This window comes from Melanotaenia boesemani, chromosome 17, assembly GCF_017639745.1.
Source record: "Melanotaenia boesemani isolate fMelBoe1 chromosome 17, fMelBoe1.pri, whole genome shotgun sequence".
NCBI classification, from domain to species: Eukaryota; Metazoa; Chordata; class Actinopteri; order Atheriniformes; family Melanotaeniidae; genus Melanotaenia; species Melanotaenia boesemani.
In genome coordinates, this window is record NC_055698.1 from 33304649 (window position 1) to 33328388 (window position 23740).

Here is a 23740-nt window from a genome sequence, read left to right on the forward strand (position 1 = left end):
ATAAACAAGCTAACTTTGACTCAAGCCGCGCCCCATGTTAAATAACTCCCCCTTTAATCTGATTGGTTATTGGCTCAAAACATGAGTCATGTGACAAGCAGTCAACGGCCAAACAGGAAGTACGGTGAAACAGTGAGTAATGTTTGTCGAGATTTTATGATATTTTAATGTAATGTAAGCAAATTTAATCTAAAATTTACACGTTTTCCAAAGCGTTTGATGTGTTTAAAGCTTCTAAAGAGCAGAATATTGTTTTGACGTGTATTAAAGCGGGTTTATGAGGTGTAAATCTTTGTTTTGTAGTTTAGCTTGCTGGAGCTAATTTAATGAAGCTTTATTGACGCAGTTTTAAAAGCATCCTGTTTTATGTCATTAAATCTGTTGAGTTTTGTCCTCCATAGACTGAAGCTTTTGAAGACTCCACAAAACGCCAGCTCAGTTCCTGTCAATGAATTTATATTCTGAATTTTAGGATGAAAAAGTCCAGTTTGTTAACAAGAATTAAATTAGGATTAAATTAGATTGTAAATTGAGACGTTTCCTTGGTGTCAGGTGATGCTGGATAAACCAGTATACATAATATTTGTCTGAGGTCAGGTTTTTTGTATAAATAGTTCCAGTTTCAGGATGGCAGTCCTCCTCTCGGCTCTCCTCCTGGCTGCTCCAGTGCTGCTGGTCGCCTCCAGCCCGGTTTATGGCTCCAACAACAGGACTGTCCCACTGGTGATGTGGCATGGGATGGGTGAGTCTTATTTTATGGAAAAGATGCATTGAAATTATAATTAGAACGGCCTGGAACAAAAGAAAAGTCTTACTTCCATGTACAAGTCTTTTTGTGAGGGATTACTAGAACCAGGGCCTCATGTGATCTGAAAACGATCCCCCACCACCTCCATGTTTGTGTTTTCTACTGGAAATGCCAACTGTGTGCTTTAGTGAAATCCACAGACGTTATCCTCTGATACGGATGCAGTTCTCGTCATATTAAACTCCGATATGAACCCAAACCACATTACAAATAGAGGCTGCCACACGGTAACTCCTGAACCTGTAAAATACCACCTGCAGATGTACTAGAGAACAACGTTTTAATGTTTTGGGGCATTCAAGGAAAAACAAAGAAAAACTGGAGCTTTAGTCGACCGACTGAAGCTTCCCATCCAACGAGAAGCGGGAACAGAAAACTGGGTTAATCATGACCCAACTTTCACTTCTTTATATAAAACAGGAAGCAGCTGATTTACTGAAACCTGTCCAACATGAAACTAAATCCAGGATCTGAGTCAGAACCAGATCCAGTTCTAAGGATCCTGAAGTAAATATTTTTTAATCTTCATTCCAGACTGAACGCTCTTAGAGAACCTTTCTGTCATTCCTTTCAGTCATCTTCACAATGCTACACAATGCCTCAAGACTCGGATATTTATGATTTATAGATCCAGTAATTGTTTGTAAAGGTTTCACCAACCAAGCTGTCTCCAGGTAGTTTACAGGCCTGATCATTGTGATCCAGGTAAAGCAAAACCACATTAGTCCAAATAACTGTTTATTTATGAAGGTTAAACGCGTTACTGCATGTTGTTGGTCGTGTTCAGCTCAGGTGTGACAGTGATGTAACGTGAGCGTGCACGTGTCCACCAGGTGACAGCTGCTGTAACCCGCTCAGCATGGGAGCCATAAAGAAGATGATCGAGGAGGACATCTCCGGCATCTACGTGCTGTCGCTGATGATCGGGAAGAACGTGGTGGAGGTACTGAAAACACAAAGTCTGAGTCGTTTCTAAGAAGCTGCCTGGACCTCCTGGAACGGAGCGGATGTGCTGCTGAGCTGGAATTCCTCTCTGATCTCTGGTTTATTTTATTTTTCAAGTTTCACCTCAGTTTGGTTTGAAGCTTCTGAAAAGACTAAATCTGAACTTTTCTGTTTATGTCACAAATTTGATTTGAAATTCATGTTTTCCCCCACCGTCCTCTTCATCAGCTCCACCTGTTCTACTTCCTGTTTACACTAAAATCCAGCCAACCAATCACATCGCAGCATGTAGCCATGTAGACGTGGTGAAGATGACCTGCTGAAGTTCAAACATCCATCCTTCAAGTCTAGAAGGTGGACCCGATGAAGAGGACGACCCGGTACTAGAAGGTGGACCCGATGAAGAGGACGACCCGGTACTAGAAGGTGGACCCGATGAAGAGGACGACCCGGTACTAGAAGGTGGACCTGATGAAGAGGACGACTCGGTACTAGAAGGTGGACCCGATGAAGAGGACGACCCGGTACTAGAAGGTGGACCCGATGAAGAGGACGACCCGGTAGTAGAAGGTGGACCCGATGAAGAGGACGACCCGGTAGTAGAAGGCGGACCCGATGAAGAGGACGACCCGGTACTAGAAGGTGGTCCTGATGAAGAGGACGACCCGGTACTAGAAGGCGGACCCGATGAAGAGGACGACCCGGTACTAGAAGGCGGTCCTGATGAAGAGGACGACCCGGTACTAGAAGGCGGACCCGATGAAGAGGACGACCCGGTACTAGAAGGCGGTCCTGATGAAGAGGACGACCCGGTACTAGAAGGCGGTCCTGATGAAGAGGACGACCCGGTACTAGAAGGCGGTCCTGATGAAGAGGACGACCCGGTACTAGAATGCGGACCCGATGAAGAGGACGACCCGGTACTAGAAGGCGGACCCGATGAAGAGGACGACCCGGTACTAGAAGGCGGACCCGATGAAGAGGACGACCCGGTACTAGAAGGCGGTCCTGATGAAGAGGACGAACCGGTACTAGAAGGCGGACCCGATGAAGAGGACGACCCGGTACTAGAAGCTGGACCAGATGAAGAGGACGACCCGGTACTAGAAGGCGGACCCGATGAAGAGGATGACCCGGTACTAGAAGGTGGTCCTGATGAAGAGGACGACCCGGTACTAGAAGGCGGACCCGATGAAGAGGACGACCCGGTACTAGAAGGCGGTCCTGATGAAGAGGACGAACCGGTACTAGAAGGCGGACCCGATGAAGAGGACGACCCGGTACTAGAAGCTGGACCCGATGAAGAGGACGACCCGGTACTAGAAGGCGGACCCGATGAAGAGGATGACCCGGTACTAGAAGGTGGTCCTGATGAAGAGGACGACCCGGTACTAGAAGGCGGACCCGATGAAGAGGACGACCCGGTACTAGAAGGCGGTCCTGATGAAGAGGACGAACCGGTACTAGAAGGCGGACCCGATGAAGAGGACGACCCGGTACTAGAAGGCGGTCCTGATGAAGAGGACGACCCGGTACTAGAAGGCGGACCCGATGAAGAGGATGACCCGGTACTAGAAGGTGGTCCTGATGAAGAGGACGACCCGGTACTAGAAGGCGGACCCGATGAAGAGGACGACCCGGTACTAGAAGGCGGACCCGATGAAGAGGACGACCCGGTACTAGAAGGCGGACCCGATGAAGAGGACGACCCGGTACTAGAAGGCAGTCCTGATGAAGAGGACGACCCGGTACTAGAAGGCGGACCCGATGAAGAGGACGACCCGGTACTAGAAGGCAGTCCTGATGAAGAGGACGACCCGGTACTAGAAGGCGGACCCGATGAAGAGGACGACCCGGTACTAGAAGGCGGACCCGATGAAGAGGACGACCCGGTACTAGAAGGCGGTCCTGATGAAGAGGACGACCCGGTACTAGAAGGCGGTCCTGATGAAGAGGACGACCCGGTACTAGAAGGCGGTCCTGATGAAGAGGACGACCCGGTACTAGAAGGCGGACCCGATGAAGAGGACGACCCGGTACTAGAAGGCGGACCTGATAAAGAGGACGGGGAATGTGAATTCTGTCTAACTCGGCCTGATCAGCTCTTCTGCAGGTTTTGTTTCAGAGAAAGTGTCATGTTTTTAGTCCTCGTGGTTCAGACCAGAGACTGTATATAAAAGATGGGCGGAGCCTCCGTGACATCACCCGTATGTTTTTGAAGAGCTCAATTGAAGCTCATTGGATGTTTCCCACCGTTGCCATCTTGGCAGCATCACGCGTGTCGTCGTTCCCGGAAAATATTTAGAAAATCCAAAAGGGGCAAAAAGGTGGAGCTGAGAGGGGGACTGTGAAGGTGACAACCATCAAACTCCGAGCTGCTTGTAGCTAAGAGCTAACCGAGCTAACCCCGAGCAATGGTAGCTAACCAGCTAACGGAGGTAGGCGGGCTAAGGAGCGCTGTTAGCCGGCTAAAAACCACGGTTGTGCTGCACTCTCCCTTTTTGCTGCAGTTATTGGCTACCTGCCAATCAAAAGGTCACGCCCCTAATTTTGCTGAATTTCAAGATTAAATAAAATCCAAACAAATGAGTTGGAAAAAAATACACCCCCTCACAGTTGTCATGAAGGTAAACTTTACCTATTAATCCTAAGATGGATTTTTAAACATGTTTATTTCTGCTGTGAAGTTGGTCTTTTTAGCATGGGAGACTGTGGAGATTTGCTGTGTTTTGGAGCCCCTAGTGGACGAGGGGGGAACTGCAGATTTTTGTATTTCCACATAGGCTTCACATTTTACCCCTGGAGGTTGTTCTTGGTTCAGACTGAACTTCTTACATCTGCTCCTGCAGGACACTGAAAATGGGTTTTTCCTGGACGTGAACAAGCAGGTTTCGATGGTGTGTGATCAGCTGGCTCAGGACCCAAAGCTGCAGGGTGGATACAACGCCATGGGCTTCTCCCAGGGCGCCCAGTTCCTGTACGTTGCTGCATCTTCAGTGTGAGGTCAGCTTATCAGAAACTGGCTCTGATCCTGCTTCGTCTCGTTACAGGAGGGCTGTGGCTCAGCGATGTCCCTCTCCACCAATGAAAACACTGATCTCTGTCGGCGGCCAGCACCAAGGTGACGTGACCAAACCACACACTGACTGAATCTGGTCCAGTTTCCATCAGAACCGACTAATCCTTTTCATAGAGCATCATACCTAAAAACACGATTTACAAAACATGGAAACCCTTTTCTGTATAACTTTGGGTTCTTGTACATGTATGTTTAAATACACACGCACACATATATCTAGAAATAACACTAACTAAATTACAAAAAAAACACAAACATTAATATTTTACACACATTTTTTACCTTTAACTTTTAAAAAAGTTCCTACACAGACCAGTTATTAAACCCATCCATCCATCCTCCATCCATCCTCCATCCATCCATCCTCCATCCATCCATCCATCCTCCATCCATCCATCCATCCTCCATCCATCCATCCATTCACTTTGAAATGACTAACTGGAGAAAGTCCAGATGTCCCAGCTTTCCATCAGCACTTAAACACACCATGCAGTTTTGTTTATGCACATCAGGAGATTCGTGAACATGTATGCAACAATCTTTTTTAAATACTAACCTACAGATTTATAAGGGTGAAGGTAATCGAACTGGCAACGCTCGGGGTACAGGACGACCACTCTACCCACTGAGCCACGCCGCCCTGAGATCAGGACTCTGTGCAGGCCAGTTTAGTTCATCCACACCAGCCTCCTCATTCAGGTCGTCGTGGACCTGCCTTGTCCTCTGGTCATGTTGGAACAGGAAAGGACCGTTCCCAAACTGTTCCCACAAAGCTGGCAGCATGGAATTTTCCAGAATGTCTTGGAATGCTGAAGCATCCAGAGTTCCTTTCATTGGAACTAAGAGGCCAAGCCCAGCTCCTGGAAAACAACCCCAACCATGATCCCCCCTCCACCAACCTTTACACTTGGCCCAGTGCAGTCAGAACAGTACCGTTGTCCTGGCAACCGCCAATCCATGAAGCTCTCTTCTGTTCTTGAGCTGATCTGAAGGCCACATGAAGTTTGGAGATCTGGAGCAGTCGAGTCTGCAGAAAGCTGCAGAGACCCGCTTCCTGGCTGAGTTGCTGTCGTTCCCGGTTGATTCCGCTTTGTTGTGATCAACTGACAGGAATGTTTAGTAGGGAGGAAATGTCACGAGACTGGTTGCTCAGGTGGCATCCTATCACAGAACCACGCTGAAATCCACCGAGCTCCTTCACAGGTGTTGTAGTCTGCCTCGGAGCTGGTTTTATTCACCTGTAGCCGTGGAGGTGACTGGAACACCTGGTTTCTGTTATCTGGATGGGGGAGTGAATACTTTTGGTAATATAGTGTACATTAACCCCAAATTATGCACAAGCTGGTTTCCATGGTTTCTGGTCATGTTTTACGTGTATGATGACGCGGAGTCTGAATCATGGTTGCATGTCTGGATGTTCAGGTGTGTACGGGCTGCCCAGGTGTCCCGGAGAGAGCTCGCACATCTGCGACATGATCCGTGAAGCTCTGAACCGCGGGGCGTACAGTGACCTGGTCCAGAAACAGTAAGTTCAGCCTGAAACACGGATGCTACGCGTCTTCAGCGTGTTGACAGATATTTATGTCCTCAGTCTGGTCCAGGCCCAGTACTGGCACGACCCGCTCAACGACGACCTGTACAAGAAGCACAGCCTGTTTCTGGCCGACATCAACCAGGAGAGGGTGAGTACCAGGAGCCGAGTCTTCCTCAGCAGGTTTTCAGTCAGTATTTATTAAATTCTTTTTATTGGTTTTAACATTTATAGCAAACAGTGACTAACAACAAGCAACGACATCCCGCAGTCCTCCCCCCCCACGGTTCTTACTGCACCAGTTTATCATAACAAGGAGAGCAAATTGTACAAAAGAAAGTCATAGTAAAAATAACATTTTGAATATAAGAAACAAACATATAATTCACAGTTGACAGGTTCCCATACAGACATGTATACTGAAAAATACACTATATTATAAAAATGTATAGTAAAAGAAAGAAAAATCAAAATAGGAGGCCAGTAGAAAAGTTTACTGCATTACAACAGAATCAAAGTCCATCCTTTCAACCAGGTTGAGTTCAGGTTGCCAGGCAGTAAATTTAGAGTTACTACCCTGTACTGAGTGGTGAATTTGTTCCAAAGTCAGGCATTACATCAATCCAGTGCTTGAATGTAGGCGGGCCTTTTTCCTTCCATTTCCTGAGGATCATCCGCCTGGTCAAAAGCGTCGCAGATGCTATAACTAGCCGAGGTATTGATGTGTAGATTGTTGTAATCGGGGATGGCTCAACGTGAAGATTCAAAGCCTTAAAAAATTAAAGATCAATTTCCCGAATTCACTCAGCTTAGAACAGCTCCAAAACATATGTGACAAAGTACCCGGCTCCGTACGACAGCGGTCGCATCGCCAGCTCCCAGTTTAACCTGAGCGAGCTTTACCTGTGACCAGAGTAAACGGTGAACAACTTTAAACTGGATAATTTTATGTCGTTGACAGATCGAAGATGAGTGTATCCTGTCGAGAGCAGTTTACCACACTTCATCTGGGATTTCCATACCAAGTTCCCTTTCCCATTTACCTTTATTAATGTCAAGGGTTTTAGATTCTCTGTAGTGAGTAGATGATATACATTGCCAATGGTCCCCCTAAGCCAGGGAAGTGTTTTTAATAGGTTGTCCAACAGCGAGTCTGGTGGTAATAACGGGAAACATTTAAAACAGGATGAGACGAAGCTGCGAAGTTGCAGAAATCTAACAAAGTGTGTTCGGGGGATCTCGAAGTGTGTTATCAAATATTCAAATGATGCTTTGTTAATCCTCCTCACTCCGAGATTGGTCCAAATTTTAAAGGCATCATCTGTGATGGAAGGCATAAACATGTTATTCCTGACATGTCAGTTAAAAAAAGGCGCGTTGAAACCGAGTCCATGTTTTAAAGGAGTGCTGCACAACTGGATTGTTGCAGTATGTAGATATTTATTCTGATAGAGGCAGACTCGAACAGGCGAACGCGTGTGAACAGGTGCGTGTTCGAGTTGTAGCCACTCTGGACCGTGGTCACCCTGAGGTAAATGAATCCAGTGTAGAACATTTCTGATGTTAGCTGACCAATAATAATATTGAAAATTGGAGAGAGCTAGCCCACCATGTCGGCGGTGTCGTTGTAACACCTCTCTTCTTATTCGTGGAGTTTTTTTGTTCCATATAAAGCTAGATACGATTTTATCTAAGGAAGGTTAGAAAAATGGGTATGCATTGAAAAAGAAACAAAAAACGTGGCAGAATATTCATTTTGACAATATTTATTCTTCCCCTTAGAGACAGCGGCAGGAGATTCCAGCGGTCCAGGTCTTTCTTTAAGCTGGCTTTCAGTCAGTATTTATGTTCCATTCTTTATCAAACACAAGAAATAAATGGAGGGAGAGGAGGACGAAGAGTTTGTGCAGGAGAAGACGGAAGCTGGACCAGTTTCCTGGTTCTGGAAGCGAGACCCGTGAGGCGTTCAGGCTCCATGGATCAGAAACCCGCTGTGCCGTTAACATTCATCTGGTCGCTATGGAGACAGAATAGGGTCCGAACTTTTCTACAAGGACGGATTCATTCTGCAAGTCACGAAAAACACGCAGAAAACGTTTAACTCGACTACAAGAACCAATCAGATGTCTCAACTCCAAACCAATCACAGAGAGCCACAACTAAACTCTGCCTTGGTCAGCTCTCTCTCTGATTGGCCAGGGAGTACAGAAACCTGATTGGTTGAGAATCAGACACTTTACTCATCCCAGACTGAGAAAACGTTAGAACACAATTATAGAATGAGAATTTCAACTAAATATTGAAGACTGTACACACTGTACACATCAGCCAGGACAAAACATGAGCTTGTTACAAACAAGCCGCAGCGGCGTGAAGAAAAAAGAAAAGCAGGTTTTTGTGTAAAATACGGGACAAATATCTCGTACCTGTACTAGCCTGAGGACCTTAAACTGCACCGTTTTATTAACAACCTGCAGACTGGTTCCCGGGTCGGACCTGACGTTATGGTTTCCAGAAGGTTCAGTCTGACAGACGGAGGGAAGTTTAGGTGACGTAAGCAGACAGGAAGTACACAGCACATAACATCCAACAAGATTGTCACGGTCCTCTGAGTGAAAACCAGGCGAGAGGAGGGTCAGGCAGAGACCTGGAACATAAACCAGAGGCGAGGCACAAATCCATGACGGGGGAGGACGGTGGGGAGCAGGACGGCCTAAATACAAGCTAAATTAACTTTATTTTTCTGACCTCCAGAAATAATCTGTACTCGTAGATAAGATGTGCACCCGTCCGAAGATACACGTCCCGTTTCAGCTGGATCCGGAACAAGCAGCACAGTTTACTCATGTAGCCGATTCACAGCCCTATTTCTAATTAAATGACCTAAACGATGGTTTGATCAGACTAATAAAGCATTGATCCCTCAGGGGATGGAAGTGTGTTGGTTTACTTTTCCTGTTTTCTGACGCGGTTAATCCGCCATGTTCCTGCTGCAGGCCGTGAACCAGACCTACAGGAAGAACCTGCAGCAGCTGCAGAAGTTCGTCATGGTGAAGTTCCTGCAGGACTCTGTGGTGGATCCTGTAGACACCGAGGTTAGAGACACTTCCTGGATCAGAAATTAAAACGTAAACCTGCTGAAACATCAGAACCCCCCAGGACTGGTGTCTGGTTCTGTTCCCAGTGGTTCGGCTTCCTGAAGACGGGCCAGGCCAAGGAGACGGAGACCCTGCAGGACAGCGTCCTCTACAAAGAGGTAACGAGACGGCTCCGCCGCTATGTTTACGGATGATCCAGCATCAGCCGCCGCCTCTTAAAATGTCCAGAAACCAGGAAGTTAAAAACTGCTCCTGCAGGATGGAAAGTTTTTCTCTGAGAACTGCTTTAAAAAATCTTTTTTCCACAGTCAACTTCACTCCTATTCAAACCATTTTAACCCTTTACGTGCCAGTTGGATCACCGTCAGTTTTTATGAAAGATAAAAAGAACAAAATGAATTTTCTATATAAAAGACATTAGAGGTAAAACACCTTTTATGGAAGCTCATGCCATTAAACTGGTAAATTGGTGTTTAAAGGGTTAAAATATGAAATTGTAGATTAGGGCTGAAGGATGAGAAGCATCCTACAGCAACCACATGGGTTAAATGTTCGTTACCACCTCTTACATCCAGATGTTCTTCCACCATGTCCGTGTGCCTGCAGGACCGTCTGGGCCTCGCCGCCATGGACAAGGCTGGAAAGCTGGTTTTTCTGGCCTCTGAGGGCGACCACCTCCAGTTCAGCAGAGAGTGGTTCACCAGCAACCTGCTGCCGTACCTGAGGTGAGCCGCGGCTGAGACCCATGTTCAGCATGTTTCAAACTGTGATGGAGCTTTTAAAATGTGTAAGAAATCTGTCAAATTCTGCTTCTGTACAACTTTTAATCCAATAAAGACAAACCAACCGGATGTTATTGCAACAGTTTAATGACGTCTCAGTTCTGATTTCTGATTCTGGACCAAAAAAGAAAGAAAAAAAGTGAAGATTTTACAGATTGATCTGTACAGCTCTGTCTCTGGAATTCTACAACACCTCTAACCTTCTCTGACTTGGAATGTTTCAACTCGGGAACGTCCTGTGTGGGCTGAACCTGGAATTTTAACCGTTCCGGTTTAAACCCTCGGGGAGCCGACTTCCTCCACCCAGACATGGAGCTGATATGATTCTCTGAAGAGAGTTTCTCTTGTTTTTAAGCTTTTTTCCAGTGAATTGCATAAAATGGAACAGATGCCTCCGGAGGAGGAAGAGGAGGGAGGCTGTGGAGGATCTAATCTACGAGCTCGGCTTCATCAGATAAAACATGGAACAGCCCCAGCTGTTGGCAAATTTATGAGAAAAGTGCTTCACTGATAACATGACGAGCTGCTCGTTGCTGATTGGCTGGAAGAGCTGCTCCAGAGAGCAAGCAGCCCTCTCATTGGCTGATGGTAGGAGCAGCTGTGATTGGCTGATAAGGAGGGAAGGGGGCGGGTCTTAACTCATGAGGTCTCAGTCTACGGTGAAAGTTAACTGGTGGTGATTAGGAGGTTGTGGGAGGGGGTGTGGGGTGGAGGCTGCCATTTTAACTCCGCCTCCGTCTATCCGGCGATCTCTGTTGCTGTGGTAACGAGCTTCTGGCCGTCCCAGACGGTCTTGAACTGCTCGGGAACGGGAAGCTCCGTCTGGAAAACAAAGCAGTTGGTTAGAGACGTTCAACACAAAGTCTGGAAAACGTTCCGAGTTACTCACAAATTCGCCGTCCTTCTTGGGAACCAGGATGTTCATCTCGGAGCTCTTGGCGCTGACGATCTCGCAGTTCAGAGAGTCGCTGCTCAGGTAAACATGGCAGCCATCTGTCTTGTTGATGGAGATGGTCGGGACCTTCCCCATGACCTTCACACAGAAACACCACAACGTTAGAACAACTCCAGACCGGAAGGAATCAGCTGTGTTTGTTTACACACCTGGACCTTGACGTCTCTGCAGTTGATGACCTCCACGATGCCCACGACGTCGTCGAACACCAGACCCACCTTCTTACAGTTATCTGGTGGACAGAGTTCAAAGATCTGGTAAAATATTCACCGTCATAAAAACATTTTTACACCTTGAATTAAACGTGAGTTTTTATGTAGCTTCACTCTTTCAGGCTGAGAACCAACATGAAAATGACGTAAAACTGGATCTGATCCTTAATCAGCCAATAGATGAGCCAGCTTTCTTCTTCGTTGGTTGTCTCAACAAATATCAGGAAACCATGTTAAATGTTTATGCTCAGAAAGTCGTCGTAGTCACACAAGAAGAAGTTTTTTTCCTGAATCCTGACCCCCCAGCAGGTGTGTTCTTACCGATGGTGATGGAGTTGATCTTCCCCTTCACCTGCAGGGTGCTGTTGTTACACTTGAAGGCGTAAACGACCTGCTTCAGCTCGGTGTTGCTGATCACCAGGTTCTGGGCCCCCTCCTGGTTTTCCTGAAGTCCAAAACACCACCAGCAGAACATGAGGTCAGAACCAGGACCTTGACAAGCAACTAAAACCAGGACCAGGTTCATACTGAAGAACTAACTCACCACTTTCCACTTCTTTCCGTCCAGCTCCAGAACCGGGGGGAGAGTACGGGTCGGGGTGGCAGAGGCAGCGGGTCGGGGGGAGGAGAAGGGTTTGGGTCCGGAACGAACTGGAGCGGCCTGCCCCCTCAGACCTGGGTTCTTGTGGGTCTTCTGGTCTTCACTGACGTGTTTCAGACCTGACGAGGGTTGAGAAAATAAACAAATAAACAAATAACCGTGTTAAATCTGAGACATGTGCACCAGCATGATCCATGCACGTGCACATCAGTCATTTCCAAAGGAGGAAGGTGAGATTAGAAGCTCCGCCTACAGACTTACTAAACGGGTCTTAACGGAAATCTACACGGCTTAATGTTTGATCTCCGGCGAGTTTTTATGGTGAGACACCGGCGCGATGGAGAGGAAACGCCGGCGCGATGGAGGGGAGGCGCCGGAGCGATGGAGGGGAGACGGCGGAGCGATGGAGGGGAGACGGCGGAGCGATGGAGGGGAGACGCCGGCGCGATGGAGGGGAGACGCCGGCGCGATGGAGGGGAGACGCCGGAGCGATGGAGGGGAGACGCCGGCGCGATGGAGGGGAGACGGCGGAGCGATGGAGGGGAGACGGCGGAGCGATGGAGGGGAGACGCCGGCGCGATGGAGGGGAGACGCCGGCGCGATGGAGGGGAGACGCCGGAGCGATGGAGGGGAGACGGTGGAGCGATGGAGTTGAGATGCCGGCGCGTTGGAGGGGAGACGGCGGAGCGATGGAGGGGAGACGGCGGAGCGATGGAGGGGAGACGGCGGAGCGATGGAGGATGGAGGGGAGACGGCGGAGCGATGGAGGGGAGACGGTGGAGCGATGGAGTTGAGATGCCGGAGCGATGGAGTTGAGACGGCGGAGCGATGGAGGGGAGACGGCGGAGCGATGGAGGGGAGACGGCGGAGCGATGGAGGGGAGACGGCGGAGCGATGGAGGGGAGACGCCGGCGCGATGGAGGGGAGACGCCGGAGCGATGGAGGGGAGACGGCGGAGCGATGGAGGGGAGACGGCGGAGCGTTGGAGGGGAGACGCCGGAGCGATGGAGGGGAGACGGCGGCGCGATGGAGGGGAGACGGCGGCGCGATGGAGGGGAGACGTTAACAGAAACTGCAGCTGTAAACATCTGTACTTCAGCTCTGTTGGTGGGAGGAGGGAAGCTTGTAGAACTTGGTTATTTCCAGATTTTTATGCCACATCTTTTCGGACACACACACTCTGTCCGCTGGTGGGAGTGGCTTAGCTGCGTGAACACGTCTGTAAATCGGGACGAAGGAGGATTGTGAGCAAACCATGTAGATTCTGTACTGACGTGCCGTCCTTTAAATGAGGTAAACGTTTTCTACTCCCTGTTCAGCCTGACAAAGTTAACTTCTCAGCTGTGATAAAAAGGCCAATCCACTGCTTTTTGGGGAACCAGACCACTTTAGACCAGGTCCAGCTCTCGCTCCGGAGCCACAGGTTGAACACCGCTGATTTAGGATGTTCAGACTGAATCTACAGAGCATGTAGGTTGTAGCAGAAACGTGAAAACCTTTATTCTACCCATGAGAACACATACAGCCCCCCTGCAAATAGATTTTTATTTTTCCTTTTTATATGATTTCTTTATAATCTTTATTTTATTTAAAAACACAAGGGGGGAAATTTTAAATTAATTTCAATTAAAATACAAATTCTTGTTTTAATAAATTTGAAGTTTTTTCTTTTTATCTTTAACAATTATGGATTTTGTAGTTTTTTAATCCTGGAATTTAAAAAAAGTTTTTTTATTCCAGGAGTTTATATATAAAAACCCAAAGTCTTCCTCAGGATGAAGAGCGAGTTTTCCGGACCCTCTGACCTTTGGTGATGTCGGAGCCTTTGTTGATGGAGGCAAACAAGGCGTTCCGGTTGCCGTCGCCAGCATCGCTGCTGGGGGGGCCGCTCAGGTCCATGGGGGGAGGGGGAGGTCCAGGAGGAGGTGGGGGAGGACACCCACCTGCAGGAGCACTGGGCGGAGCTGCAGAGGCTGAAGCAACGGGACCCTGAGGAGGAGGAAGAGGAGGAGGAAGGACAGCGGAAAATCTTCATGGTTTATTTAATCAGCTGAAAACAAACAAAAGTCCGGTTCATCCCTCCATCCCTCCATCATCCCTCCTTCATCCCTCCATCATCTACATATCTTTAGCCTTAAATAATTTTAGTCTTAACTTTTTAGTGTTTTATTTTTCATCGCTGCACTTTGAAGGTAAAATTTCATCTTACATGAAAAGAAAAATGGGAGAAAGAAGGAAGGATGTCAGAGGAGGAATGGGGGGAAGATCAATGAGCACCAATGATGTAGAAAATGAAAAGGAGCAGCTTCTACTCCGACGTCTGACCACACGTTAGTTAAAGGTGAAATCCAGACGTGGGAGGAGCGGAACGCTGCCAGCTGGCTCCGACCGGCTTCCTGATGACTCACCGTCTTGCTCCAGGTCAGTCCGGTGGTGTGGTGCTGTTTGATGTAGTCCTGCAGCTCGGTCCAGATGGAGACGTAGGCCTTGACCCAGTCCACATGTGTCTTGTCCCTGTGAGGACGAGACAGAGCTCATGTCCAGAGATCCACCACAGTAAGTTCTGACCCGTTTTACTGCCTGGGTGAGCAGACAGGAAACAGGAAGTGATGAAGATGTACTGACTTGTCCTTGTACTCCTTGAGCACCCGGTTGGTGTAGAACATGGCGGCGTCCTGCATCTCCTTGACATACGGACCGGGCTTTGGATCCTGGACAGAAACAGGATTAGATTAACGGATCTTGTGCAGGGAAAGAACCGGATCAAAACCTAAAATCTGATTTTAAATCCTTTATAAACTTGAAATTCCAGAGCTGAAACACGTCTGACGTTTGTGGTACCAGAGTGTTCTGGAGGCCGTGGGTCAGACCAGAACCAAAGAGAGGCTTGTTGTCTCACCATGGCAACCCATCCGAGGGCGGGAACGCTCTCGCTGACGGCAGACAGGTGGTTGAAGTGCGGGGAGGTCCGGTTCTGCTCGCGGAACGCCTGGACCTGCTGGATGGCTTTGGAGACGGGCTGCAGCAGACCCGTCAGAACCGCCTGCAGACGGAAAAAACAAGACGCTCAAGTCAGTTTTTACGTTTTGTTCTGGACTGTGGTTCCGATCCAGACTTGTGCTCTCCCTCTCTGACGACCTCATCCATCCGGACCGGACCGCTTGTTTGATGAACTTTCCTCGCTACAGAAAGGTTCAGCTGACCTGACGGTTCTGGTGGTACTGAGCAGCACAGACCAGGATTTCACTGCGTCAGTCCCCAGAACCCGTCACTCCCTGGAACAGGTCCAGGTCTGAAACTAGACTGGGACAAGCTTCAGAACCAGAACCTTGATAAGTGACATTCGGAAATTTCACAGATCGTAAACATTCGGTTCTGATGAGAAGCATGTTAGGATCCGTTTCCATGGAGACGGAGAAACAAATAAAGCCAACCTGTTAACTGTGGTTCAGGTTCAGAGCACACCCCCACCATGAGGCCACACCCTCACCATGAGGCCACACCCCCACATCACCTGCTGAGCTTCTACCTGCTTCTCCCACTCAGCTGTTTGCCCCTCTCCCCCCTCCCCGTCCTCATCCCTCCACCCGCCAGCCTCTCGTTCACATTCCCTCCCTCACCCATCCTTCCTCCTCTCCCTCATCCTTTCACCATCGTGGGGGTGGAGGGGGTCCTGTGTCAGTCCAGGTCCCTGACATCCTGAGACACACCCCACATGAACCAATCAGAGGACTTCCAGATCTCTCCGTCCTTCCATCAGACCAGTAAAGCCAGGCTGTTGAGGACTGGTGTGAACTCACATCAGAGGGTTTCTGGGAGGACGAGGCGGCGACGAGGAGCTGCCTCTGGCAGGAGAACGCCTGCTTCATCATCTCCGCCTGAAGAAGAAAAACCGACATCAGAGACTGTAGTAAAACCAGGACCAGAACCTTCAGTTCGTTTCCTGTTTTCATCATTTCTCCTGAATCTAATGTTCTGATGAACCTCAGAGACCATCAACCCCTAAACCTCCAGCAGATCTCCCCGAGGTCCACCTCTTCTACCCTCACCTGAGACTATCTGGTAAATCCACAATGATCCATGATAACAGCATTATTTATCACATTTCATCATAAAAACATCACCATCACTACTATGTTGCTAAGAGACCTCTCTTTAGACCTGGACATGATGATGAAGCCACTTCCTGTCAGACTTTCCACCAATCAGAGAGCTTAGATTGACGGTAACGTCCAATCAGGAGCAGCCAAAGATCAACCAGTGAGCAGAAAGTTCTATGTGTGTGTGAAAAGAAGAAAAATAATGCTCCTCTATGGCTGGAATAAAGCCAAGAAGACGTTTCTGATGCACGGTGGCGCCACAAAGCAGCTGAGCTGGAGTTGGTTTAGTGAGGATAGCAGGTAAATAGTAGCAGGAATAACTGGAAATGGTTATTCATGGGCTCATAATCTGACAACTGAGGCTGGAAACATGTCTGATGCTGACTGGGATTAAAAACTCCAGCTGCTACTGAAAGTAATAATGATAATAATAATAATAAGCTGGAGTTTTAAGGGTTAATGTCCACCAGATAAGCATCATGTGACCACACAGATAAACACAAAGATCTTCCACACTGACAGGATGTCTCACTACAAGCTTGTCCAGGTGTATTTAGGTCCTGACAGGTTCTGGACCAGCTGGTCTGCTTGTTGACCTACATGTTTCTGGACGTCTCCTCCGATCTGCTGGCTGAGGGACACGTACTGGGCCACGGGGCCGCGGACGATCTCATCGTAGGCCTCGACGAACACCGACACAGCTGAGAGGAGAAAACAGAGAAGCTGAAGGGACGTCAGCAGGAGGCGGAGCTCTGGAAACATCCAGGCAGGTGGAGGATTTAACCTTCATCCTGACCTCCTCCTCCTCAGACTGATGGCTGCCAGCAGGCTAAACTGTTTAGCCTCTTTAACTCAATCAGCATCAATCCCGCTAAGAAGAGATGTTACCTCCCCCCGCAGAGCCTCCGCCGCTGCCCCCCGACCCGGACATGGACTCCAGACGGCCCACCGCCACCTCCAGCCGCGCCACCAGACTCGCCAACTCTGCCATACCTGTCCAGAGAGGAGACATGAGGGTGGGACATGCTTCCTATACGATGTCATAATGAGGGCGGGGCCACAGACTACAGCGTGAACCAGACTAGGACGAAATAATGAGACGAGTTTGGACACATCTGAGAGGAAAAGTTGTCCCAGCTGTGGACACTCGCGTCAGGAAGATTCAGATGAAGAAAAAAGTTCATTTTAAATTAAGTTTAAAAATAATTTGAAGTTTTGTGGTTTTAAAATAGGTGGCAAGTAAAAAAAAAAAAAAAAAAAAGTAAACAGGTCAGTGAACAAGCAGCCGTGTGATCATGTGATACTATACAGTACAGTAGCAATACTACACAGCGCAGTAGTAATACTACACAGCGCAGTAGTAATACTACACAGCGCAGTAGTAATACTACACAGCGCAGTAGTAATACTACACAGCGCAGTAGTAATACTACACAGCGCAGTAGTAATAATACACAGCGCAGTAGTAATACTACACAGCGCAGTAGTAATACTACACAGTACAGTAGTAATAATACACAGCGCAGTAGTAATACTACACAGCGCAGTAGTAATACTACACAGCGCAGTAGTAATACTACACAGTGCAGTAGTAATAATACACAGTGCAGTAGTAATACTACACAGCGCAGTAGTAATACTACACAGTACAGTAGTAATACTACACAGTGCAGTAGTAATACTACACAGTGCAGTAGTAATACTACACAGTACAGTAGTAATAATACACAGCGCAGTAGTAATAATACACAGCGCAGTAGTAATACTACACAGCGCAGTAGTAATACTACACAGCGCAGTAGTAATACTACACAGTGCAGTAGTAATACTACACAGCGCAGTAGTAATACTACACAGCGCAGTAGTAATAATACACAGTGCAGTAGTAATAATACACAGCAACAGAGTACATTAATGAGGTATAATACAGTGAATTAAATAAGACAGACTGACCCAAACTCAATTTATAGATGGATTCTTTAAAATCTAAAGACTAGAATTAACCAAAAAAGAAGCATTCATGATGATTTTTAGAACATTCTGAACAAAGTGAGGGCAGCCCAGAAAATCTCATATTTAAATAACCGGCTGATGAAGATAAATTAAGAGAAAAGCTTCTTGCGGTGGAATTAGCACACCACCGGTTTTACACCCGTCTCCACCGGGTACGCCGCAGTTTCAACCTCCAGCACGTCCAGCTCAGCAGTTCAGATCGGGCCAGACAGGAAATCAGGAGCAGTGTCAAGCATCGGTAAATTTCAAAATAAAAGCCCCCATGCAGATTTGGGTCAGAGTGTTTTTCTTCCTCCATCATGGAGGACGAGACGTTTATCCTGGAAGTGAAAAATCACAAGATTCTCCTGATTTTGTGATCTCATGGATCCAGCCCAGCGGACTGGACTCGTGGGCGCTCCGTGTAGGACTCGGCTACCATGGCAACAAGCACCACTCAGCTAGACCCAGAGGCAAACATCAGCTGAGCTTAGCAGCACTTCCGACCTCTTTTCGTAACAATTTCCTCCTCCTCTTCTCCTGCAACACTGCAATAACCGTGCTGTCTGTTGTGGTTTCAGAGGGGCGGGGCTTGGCGAGCCTGGGTCTGCGTTATACGACTGTAGCATTAAGCTACAGGTTGCAATGAAACAGGAAGGCGACTTTTTCTATTGAACTTTTAATCCACACTTTTTTCTTATCTCACCACGTCGATATTTGAATATATATTCCTGCAACACAGAGCATGACATGTTCACTGACCATGAGAATGGGAAACTAAATGTCTCAGTAATGTGCTTATGGTGCATTTACTGACCAGGAAAAGATACCTTCACCAATCAGAAGCCATTGGGCTGAAAATGATGATTTCAGAAACCAGCTGATCAATCAGAGCCAATTCCCTAATCCGGGACAAACTTCCGGAAGCCGACTGCATCCATTTGGACAGTTTTCCTCAGTCAGAACCAGAACCGTGTCAGACTGGTTTACCATCCTGTAACTGGTTGTGTGTGTGTGTGTGTGTGTGTGCATGTGTGTGTTTGTTCAGAGTGACTTGCTGCTGCTCATTAGCCGGTCATGTTGAGCTCTTAATGAGCTGCAGCTCATTAGAGGCTCAGTTGGGTCTGCAGACTTCAGAAAAGCAACGTTTGCAGGATGAACGACACACACAAGGAATCCGTGTGTGTCTGATCAGCTGATTAGTTTCAATGATGCAGTGAATGTGGTCACTGCAGTTAGGACGAGCCCACTGGTATCGCTCTGCCCGCAGGCTCCCACATTAGCAGCTAACGCTCAGACCGCGGGCTCCCACATTAGCAGCTAACGCTCAGACCGCGGGCTCCCACATTAGCAGCTAACGCTCAGACCGCGGGCTCCCACATTAGCAGCTAACGCTCTGCCCGCGGGCTCCCACATTAGCAGCTAACGCTCAGACAGCAGGCTCCCACATTAGCAGCTAACGCTCAGACAGCAGGCTCCCACATTAGCAGCTAACGCTCAGACTGTGGGCTCCCACATTAGCAGCTTACGCTCTGCCCGCAGGCTCCCACCTTAGCAGCTAACGCTCAGACAGCGGGCTCCCACATTAGCAGCTAACGCTCAGACTGCGGGCTCCCACATTAGCAGCTAACGCTCTGCCCGCAGGCTCCCACATTAGCAGCTAACGCTCAGACAGCGGGCTCCCACGTTAGCAGCTAACGCTCAGACCGCGGGCTCCCACAATAGCAGCTAACGCTCAGGCTGCGCGCTCCCACGTTAGCAGCTAACGCTCAGGCTGCGGGCTCCCACCTTAGCAGCTAACGCTCAGGCTGCGGGCTCCCACGTTAGCAGCTAACGCTCAGATCGTGGGCTCCCACGTTAGCAGTTAACGCTCAGGCCGCGGGCTCCCACATTAGCAGCTAACGCTCTGCCCGCAGGCTCCCACATTAGCAGCTAACGCTCTGCCCGCGGGCTCCCACATTAGCAGCTTATGCTCAGACAGCGGGCTCCCACGTTAGCAGCTAACACTCAGACCGCGGACTCCCACATTAGCAGCTAACGTTCTGCCCGCAGGCTCCCACATTAGCAGCTAACGCTCAGACAGCGGGCTCCCACGTTAGCAGCTAACGCTCAGACCGCGGGCTCCCACATTAGCAGCTAACGCTCAGGCTGCGCGCTCCCACATTAGCAGCTAACGCTCAGGCTGCGGGCTCCCACCTTAGCAGCTAACGCTCAGGCTGCGGGCTCCCACGTTAGCAGCTAACGCTCAGATTGTGGGCTCCCACGTTAGCAGTTAACGCTCAGGCCGCGGGCTCCCACATTAGCAGCTAACGCTCAGGCCGCAGGCTCCCACATTAGCAGCTAACGCTCTGCCCGCGGGCTCCCACATTAGCAGCTTATGCTCTGCCCACGGGCTCCCACAATAGCAGCTAACGCTCAGACAGCGGGCTCCCACGTTAGCAGTTAACGCTCAGGCCGCGGGCTCCCACGTTAGCAGCTAACGCTCAGACAGCGGGCTCCCACCTTAGCAGCTAACGCTCAGGCCGCAGGCTCCCACATTAGCAGCTAACGCTCTGCCCGCAGGCTCCCACATTAGCAGCTAACGCTCAGACAGCGGGCTCCCACATTAGCAGCTAACGCTCTGCCCGCAGGCTCCCACATTAGCAGCTAACGCTCAGACAGCGGGCTCCCACCTTAGCAGCTAACGCTCAGGCCGCAGGCTGCCACCTTAGCAGCTAACGCTCAGACAGCTGGCTCCCACCTTAGCAGCTAACACTCAGACACAGCTTCACTTCAATCTCAGAGAAAACCTCAGACCTGTGAACTGGGTGGGAGGGGCCAAGTGGGAGACCTGAATTCATTCATTAATGAATTAAAGAAAAAATATCGCACAAGCAGACAAGCTATGTGACGTGTGTGTCCTGCAGCGTCTTGGTTAATGGAAATATATTTATCGAACCATCTCCTAAAAAGTCCAGGAAATGAGTAAAAACACCAAATCTAAATAATGAAGTAAAAAAACTTTGATTGTAAGGAAGTCTGCTTCCAGAACGGGAAAACAACAGAATTCCAGCTGGATAGCAGCCATGTGAACAGGCCTCAACATGCCGAGCAAAGGCATGAAGATCATTCCTGCAGTAGATACGGAGTGTTACACAACCCGAGAGCTTCAGGTTGATGTCACCAAACACACCTGTAACCCAACCTCACCTGTGTCCACTCTTACTGATGAGGCAGGTCGGCCAGCTGACCTCTCTCACTGTGACTTTCACCTGAACGCACCTGAAGACTAAAAGTGACCAACAACACAATAAAAATCACTGTCCGTGTAGAAGGGAACACACCTGAGCACATAAAGTTACCTCTGACCCGATTCCAACATTCAGGTGTTGTGGTGGTAAAACACACCTTCAGACTGGGAGGGGTGAATCACACCACAGCAGGTCTACCTGCCTCACTGACCTCCACCTACATTCCTCACCTGCAGAGATCAGAGCTCAACACTTCCTGCTTTCAGCAGTGGTTAAGGGGTTAAACTAAAAACCCGGCCCCACCCTGGATCCGGGCATCCAACCTGCTTTCTGAAAGTAGAACCAGATGTTTACCCTGGTTCCTGTCCTCTCCGTGCCATCAGCATGCGGGGCAGTGAAGTAGGTTAGCCTGTGAAACTGCTGCCGGGGGGTTAAGTAAAAGAGGGCGCGTCCATTTCTGCATTTCTATCCATTTTCATCGTTTGCGGCATATTTCTTATGGCAGAGGGGTACGCAGGCGTCAGCCGCAACGGTGAGCCCTCACCTTCCTCCCAGGAAGTCTCGAATCTCCGACAAATCACGCCGAGCCGCTGACGTTAACGCAATCACCGGTTTCCATCAGCAGGCTAAAGCTAGCTAACAGAGCCGGTGGGTGTCGCGCAGGACTGTCTCCGGAGCGAGTTTGTACCCCCCAGACCGGGCCCAAATACTCTTTAAGTAAATACACAGATTTCTCCAAAAGTTCGAGCTTTTTTTTTTAATAAATAAATACAAAACGTTAACTTGTGACAGACGGCTGCTTCTGCGGCGAGGAAACGCTTGGAGTAGAGTAACAAAATCTGTCACAACACCCCCACTGAAAGTCACTTCATGCAATTCCTTATGAACAGTTTGTTTTTCTTCTGTTTATTTTTGTTATTTTGAGTTAGACGGAGTGTAAACAGCCAGTGAGTCCGACTGGAGGCTCTGCAGCTCCGGGACACTCAGTTTTCTGTCTGTTTCCTGGATTGTTGTCTCAAACACGCCCTCCCTGCGTGTGTTAGCTAATGTTGCACTAGTCTGCAGAAAAACGAAGTTCCCTCGTTTCAGCGGTTCCTCTCAGAGGAAGAAGTCCGGACACATCGATGGCTTAAAAACATCCACGGCTGCAGAAATGTCACATTGTGTCAGCTAACTGTCTGCTAACCAGCTGTTAGCATCACACCGAGTTCACTTGATTATTTCTGAATGATTCGGTGACGATGAAGCGGCGACCCGCCGTTTGTCTGGTCCGCTTGGTTTCACGCCCGGACCGGACCGGCCTGGGCCACTTCCCAACTCCGCAGCAGAACCCCGTGAAGCCGCTTACCTGCTAACTTGAAGGAGCAGTGATTTGGTCCGTTTTCCTCGCCGTGGGTGTGCGTACTCACAGAGCAGACTGGGCTTCGCTCGGTTTCTTCCTGGATTTCGTTTTTTACCCAGCTAACACCGCGGCGCGTTTCCGCCCTTGTTCGCGCGACTAATTCCTTTCCCATATAAGGAGTGTGAAGGCAGAGGGCAGCAGTAAGGAGAGAAACAAAGAGGATGAAAGCAGCGTTTTTCTTCCTCTTATGACTCTTTCTGTCAGAGGGGTGCCCAGCACGTGTGAGGGTGACAACGAAACCGGAATCTGCTTCGGTTTCAGGCATGTCATGTTAAAAATGGTCACACATGCAGTTAATGTGCACACAACTGTGACTCAAGATAACTTTATTGATCCCAAAAGGGCAATTCATTTGTAGCTCACCCACATCCACAATCAGCCAAGAAACAAACAAATACTGATCTAGTCTCCCCCAGTGGTCCAAACAGACAGAAGACGAGAAAATATTTAGAAAAGAAAAAGCCACAGGTACACGTCTGTTAGAAAGACCTGGAGAAACGACTGCTTTACTGAAGGCAGCAGCCATGATGCCATGGGTTACCTGAAGATTGTCAGGTCTTATTTTAACCTGAGACCCCCAGGGTGAACTCTGACCTCTCAGTTTGACTCCACATCCAGCCGTGCACGCGCGCATCATGCTGGTTGGTAAAACTCGGGTTTTACTCACATCTCGTTCCAACAAGAATAGCTTCATTTCTCTTCTTCTTGGCCACAACATTCAGTACCAAACACAGGAGTTTATTTACACTTGTGATTCTGAAAAAACATTAAATACAAATTAGCTCTAACCACTACCCCACAAAATACAAGATTACATCCCACCTTAATCATTTACTTATACCATCAAAACAACTTGTGCTACTAAAACAAACAAACAAAAAAAGAGATAAAAAACAACTTCAACCCCCAAAAAACCATTCCATATCATCCCAACTGATCCTGTAACATTCCCAGGCCAGATATGAGCTGGAATCCCTCCGGTGAGGGTGACTGTCTCCTCTTCCC

The 23740-nt window shown here is 48.6% G+C and overlaps 2 protein-coding genes across 3 annotated transcripts; one reads left to right on the forward strand and one right to left on the reverse strand.

Moving 5' to 3' along the window:
* Nucleotides 1–10331, forward strand: ppt1 (palmitoyl-protein thioesterase 1 (ceroid-lipofuscinosis, neuronal 1, infantile)). 2 transcript variants are annotated; one of them, XM_042012373.1, is made up of 10 exons: nt 1–132; nt 615–742; nt 1642–1751; nt 4603–4730; nt 4804–4874; nt 6255–6357; nt 6424–6514; nt 9360–9458; nt 9548–9619; nt 10068–10331. In XM_042012373.1, exons 2-10 carry the CDS (start codon nt 628–630, stop codon nt 10188–10190), a joined length of 912 nt encoding a protein of 303 aa, XP_041868307.1. In that variant the 5' UTR covers nt 1–132; nt 615–627; the 3' UTR covers nt 10191–10331. The 2 variants fall into 2 exon arrangements, with proteins under 2 accessions (XP_041868307.1, XP_041868308.1); XM_042012374.1 differs by lacking the exon at nt 1–132 and adding an exon at nt 156–174.
* cap1 (CAP, adenylate cyclase-associated protein 1 (yeast)) lies at nt 10313–22862 on the reverse strand. The gene is made up of 13 exons (XM_042012371.1): nt 22682–22862; nt 17000–17104; nt 16712–16812; nt 15812–15889; nt 14911–15054; nt 14637–14722; nt 14420–14525; nt 13817–14000; nt 11955–12130; nt 11732–11855; nt 11348–11430; nt 11133–11276; nt 10313–11065 (listed from the first exon to the last, which is right to left on the reverse strand). Exons 1-13 carry the CDS (start codon nt 22845–22847, stop codon nt 10982–10984), a joined length of 1581 nt encoding a protein of 526 aa, XP_041868305.1. The 5' UTR covers nt 22848–22862; the 3' UTR covers nt 10313–10981.
* Between the last annotated feature and the right edge of the window lie 878 nt (nt 22863–23740).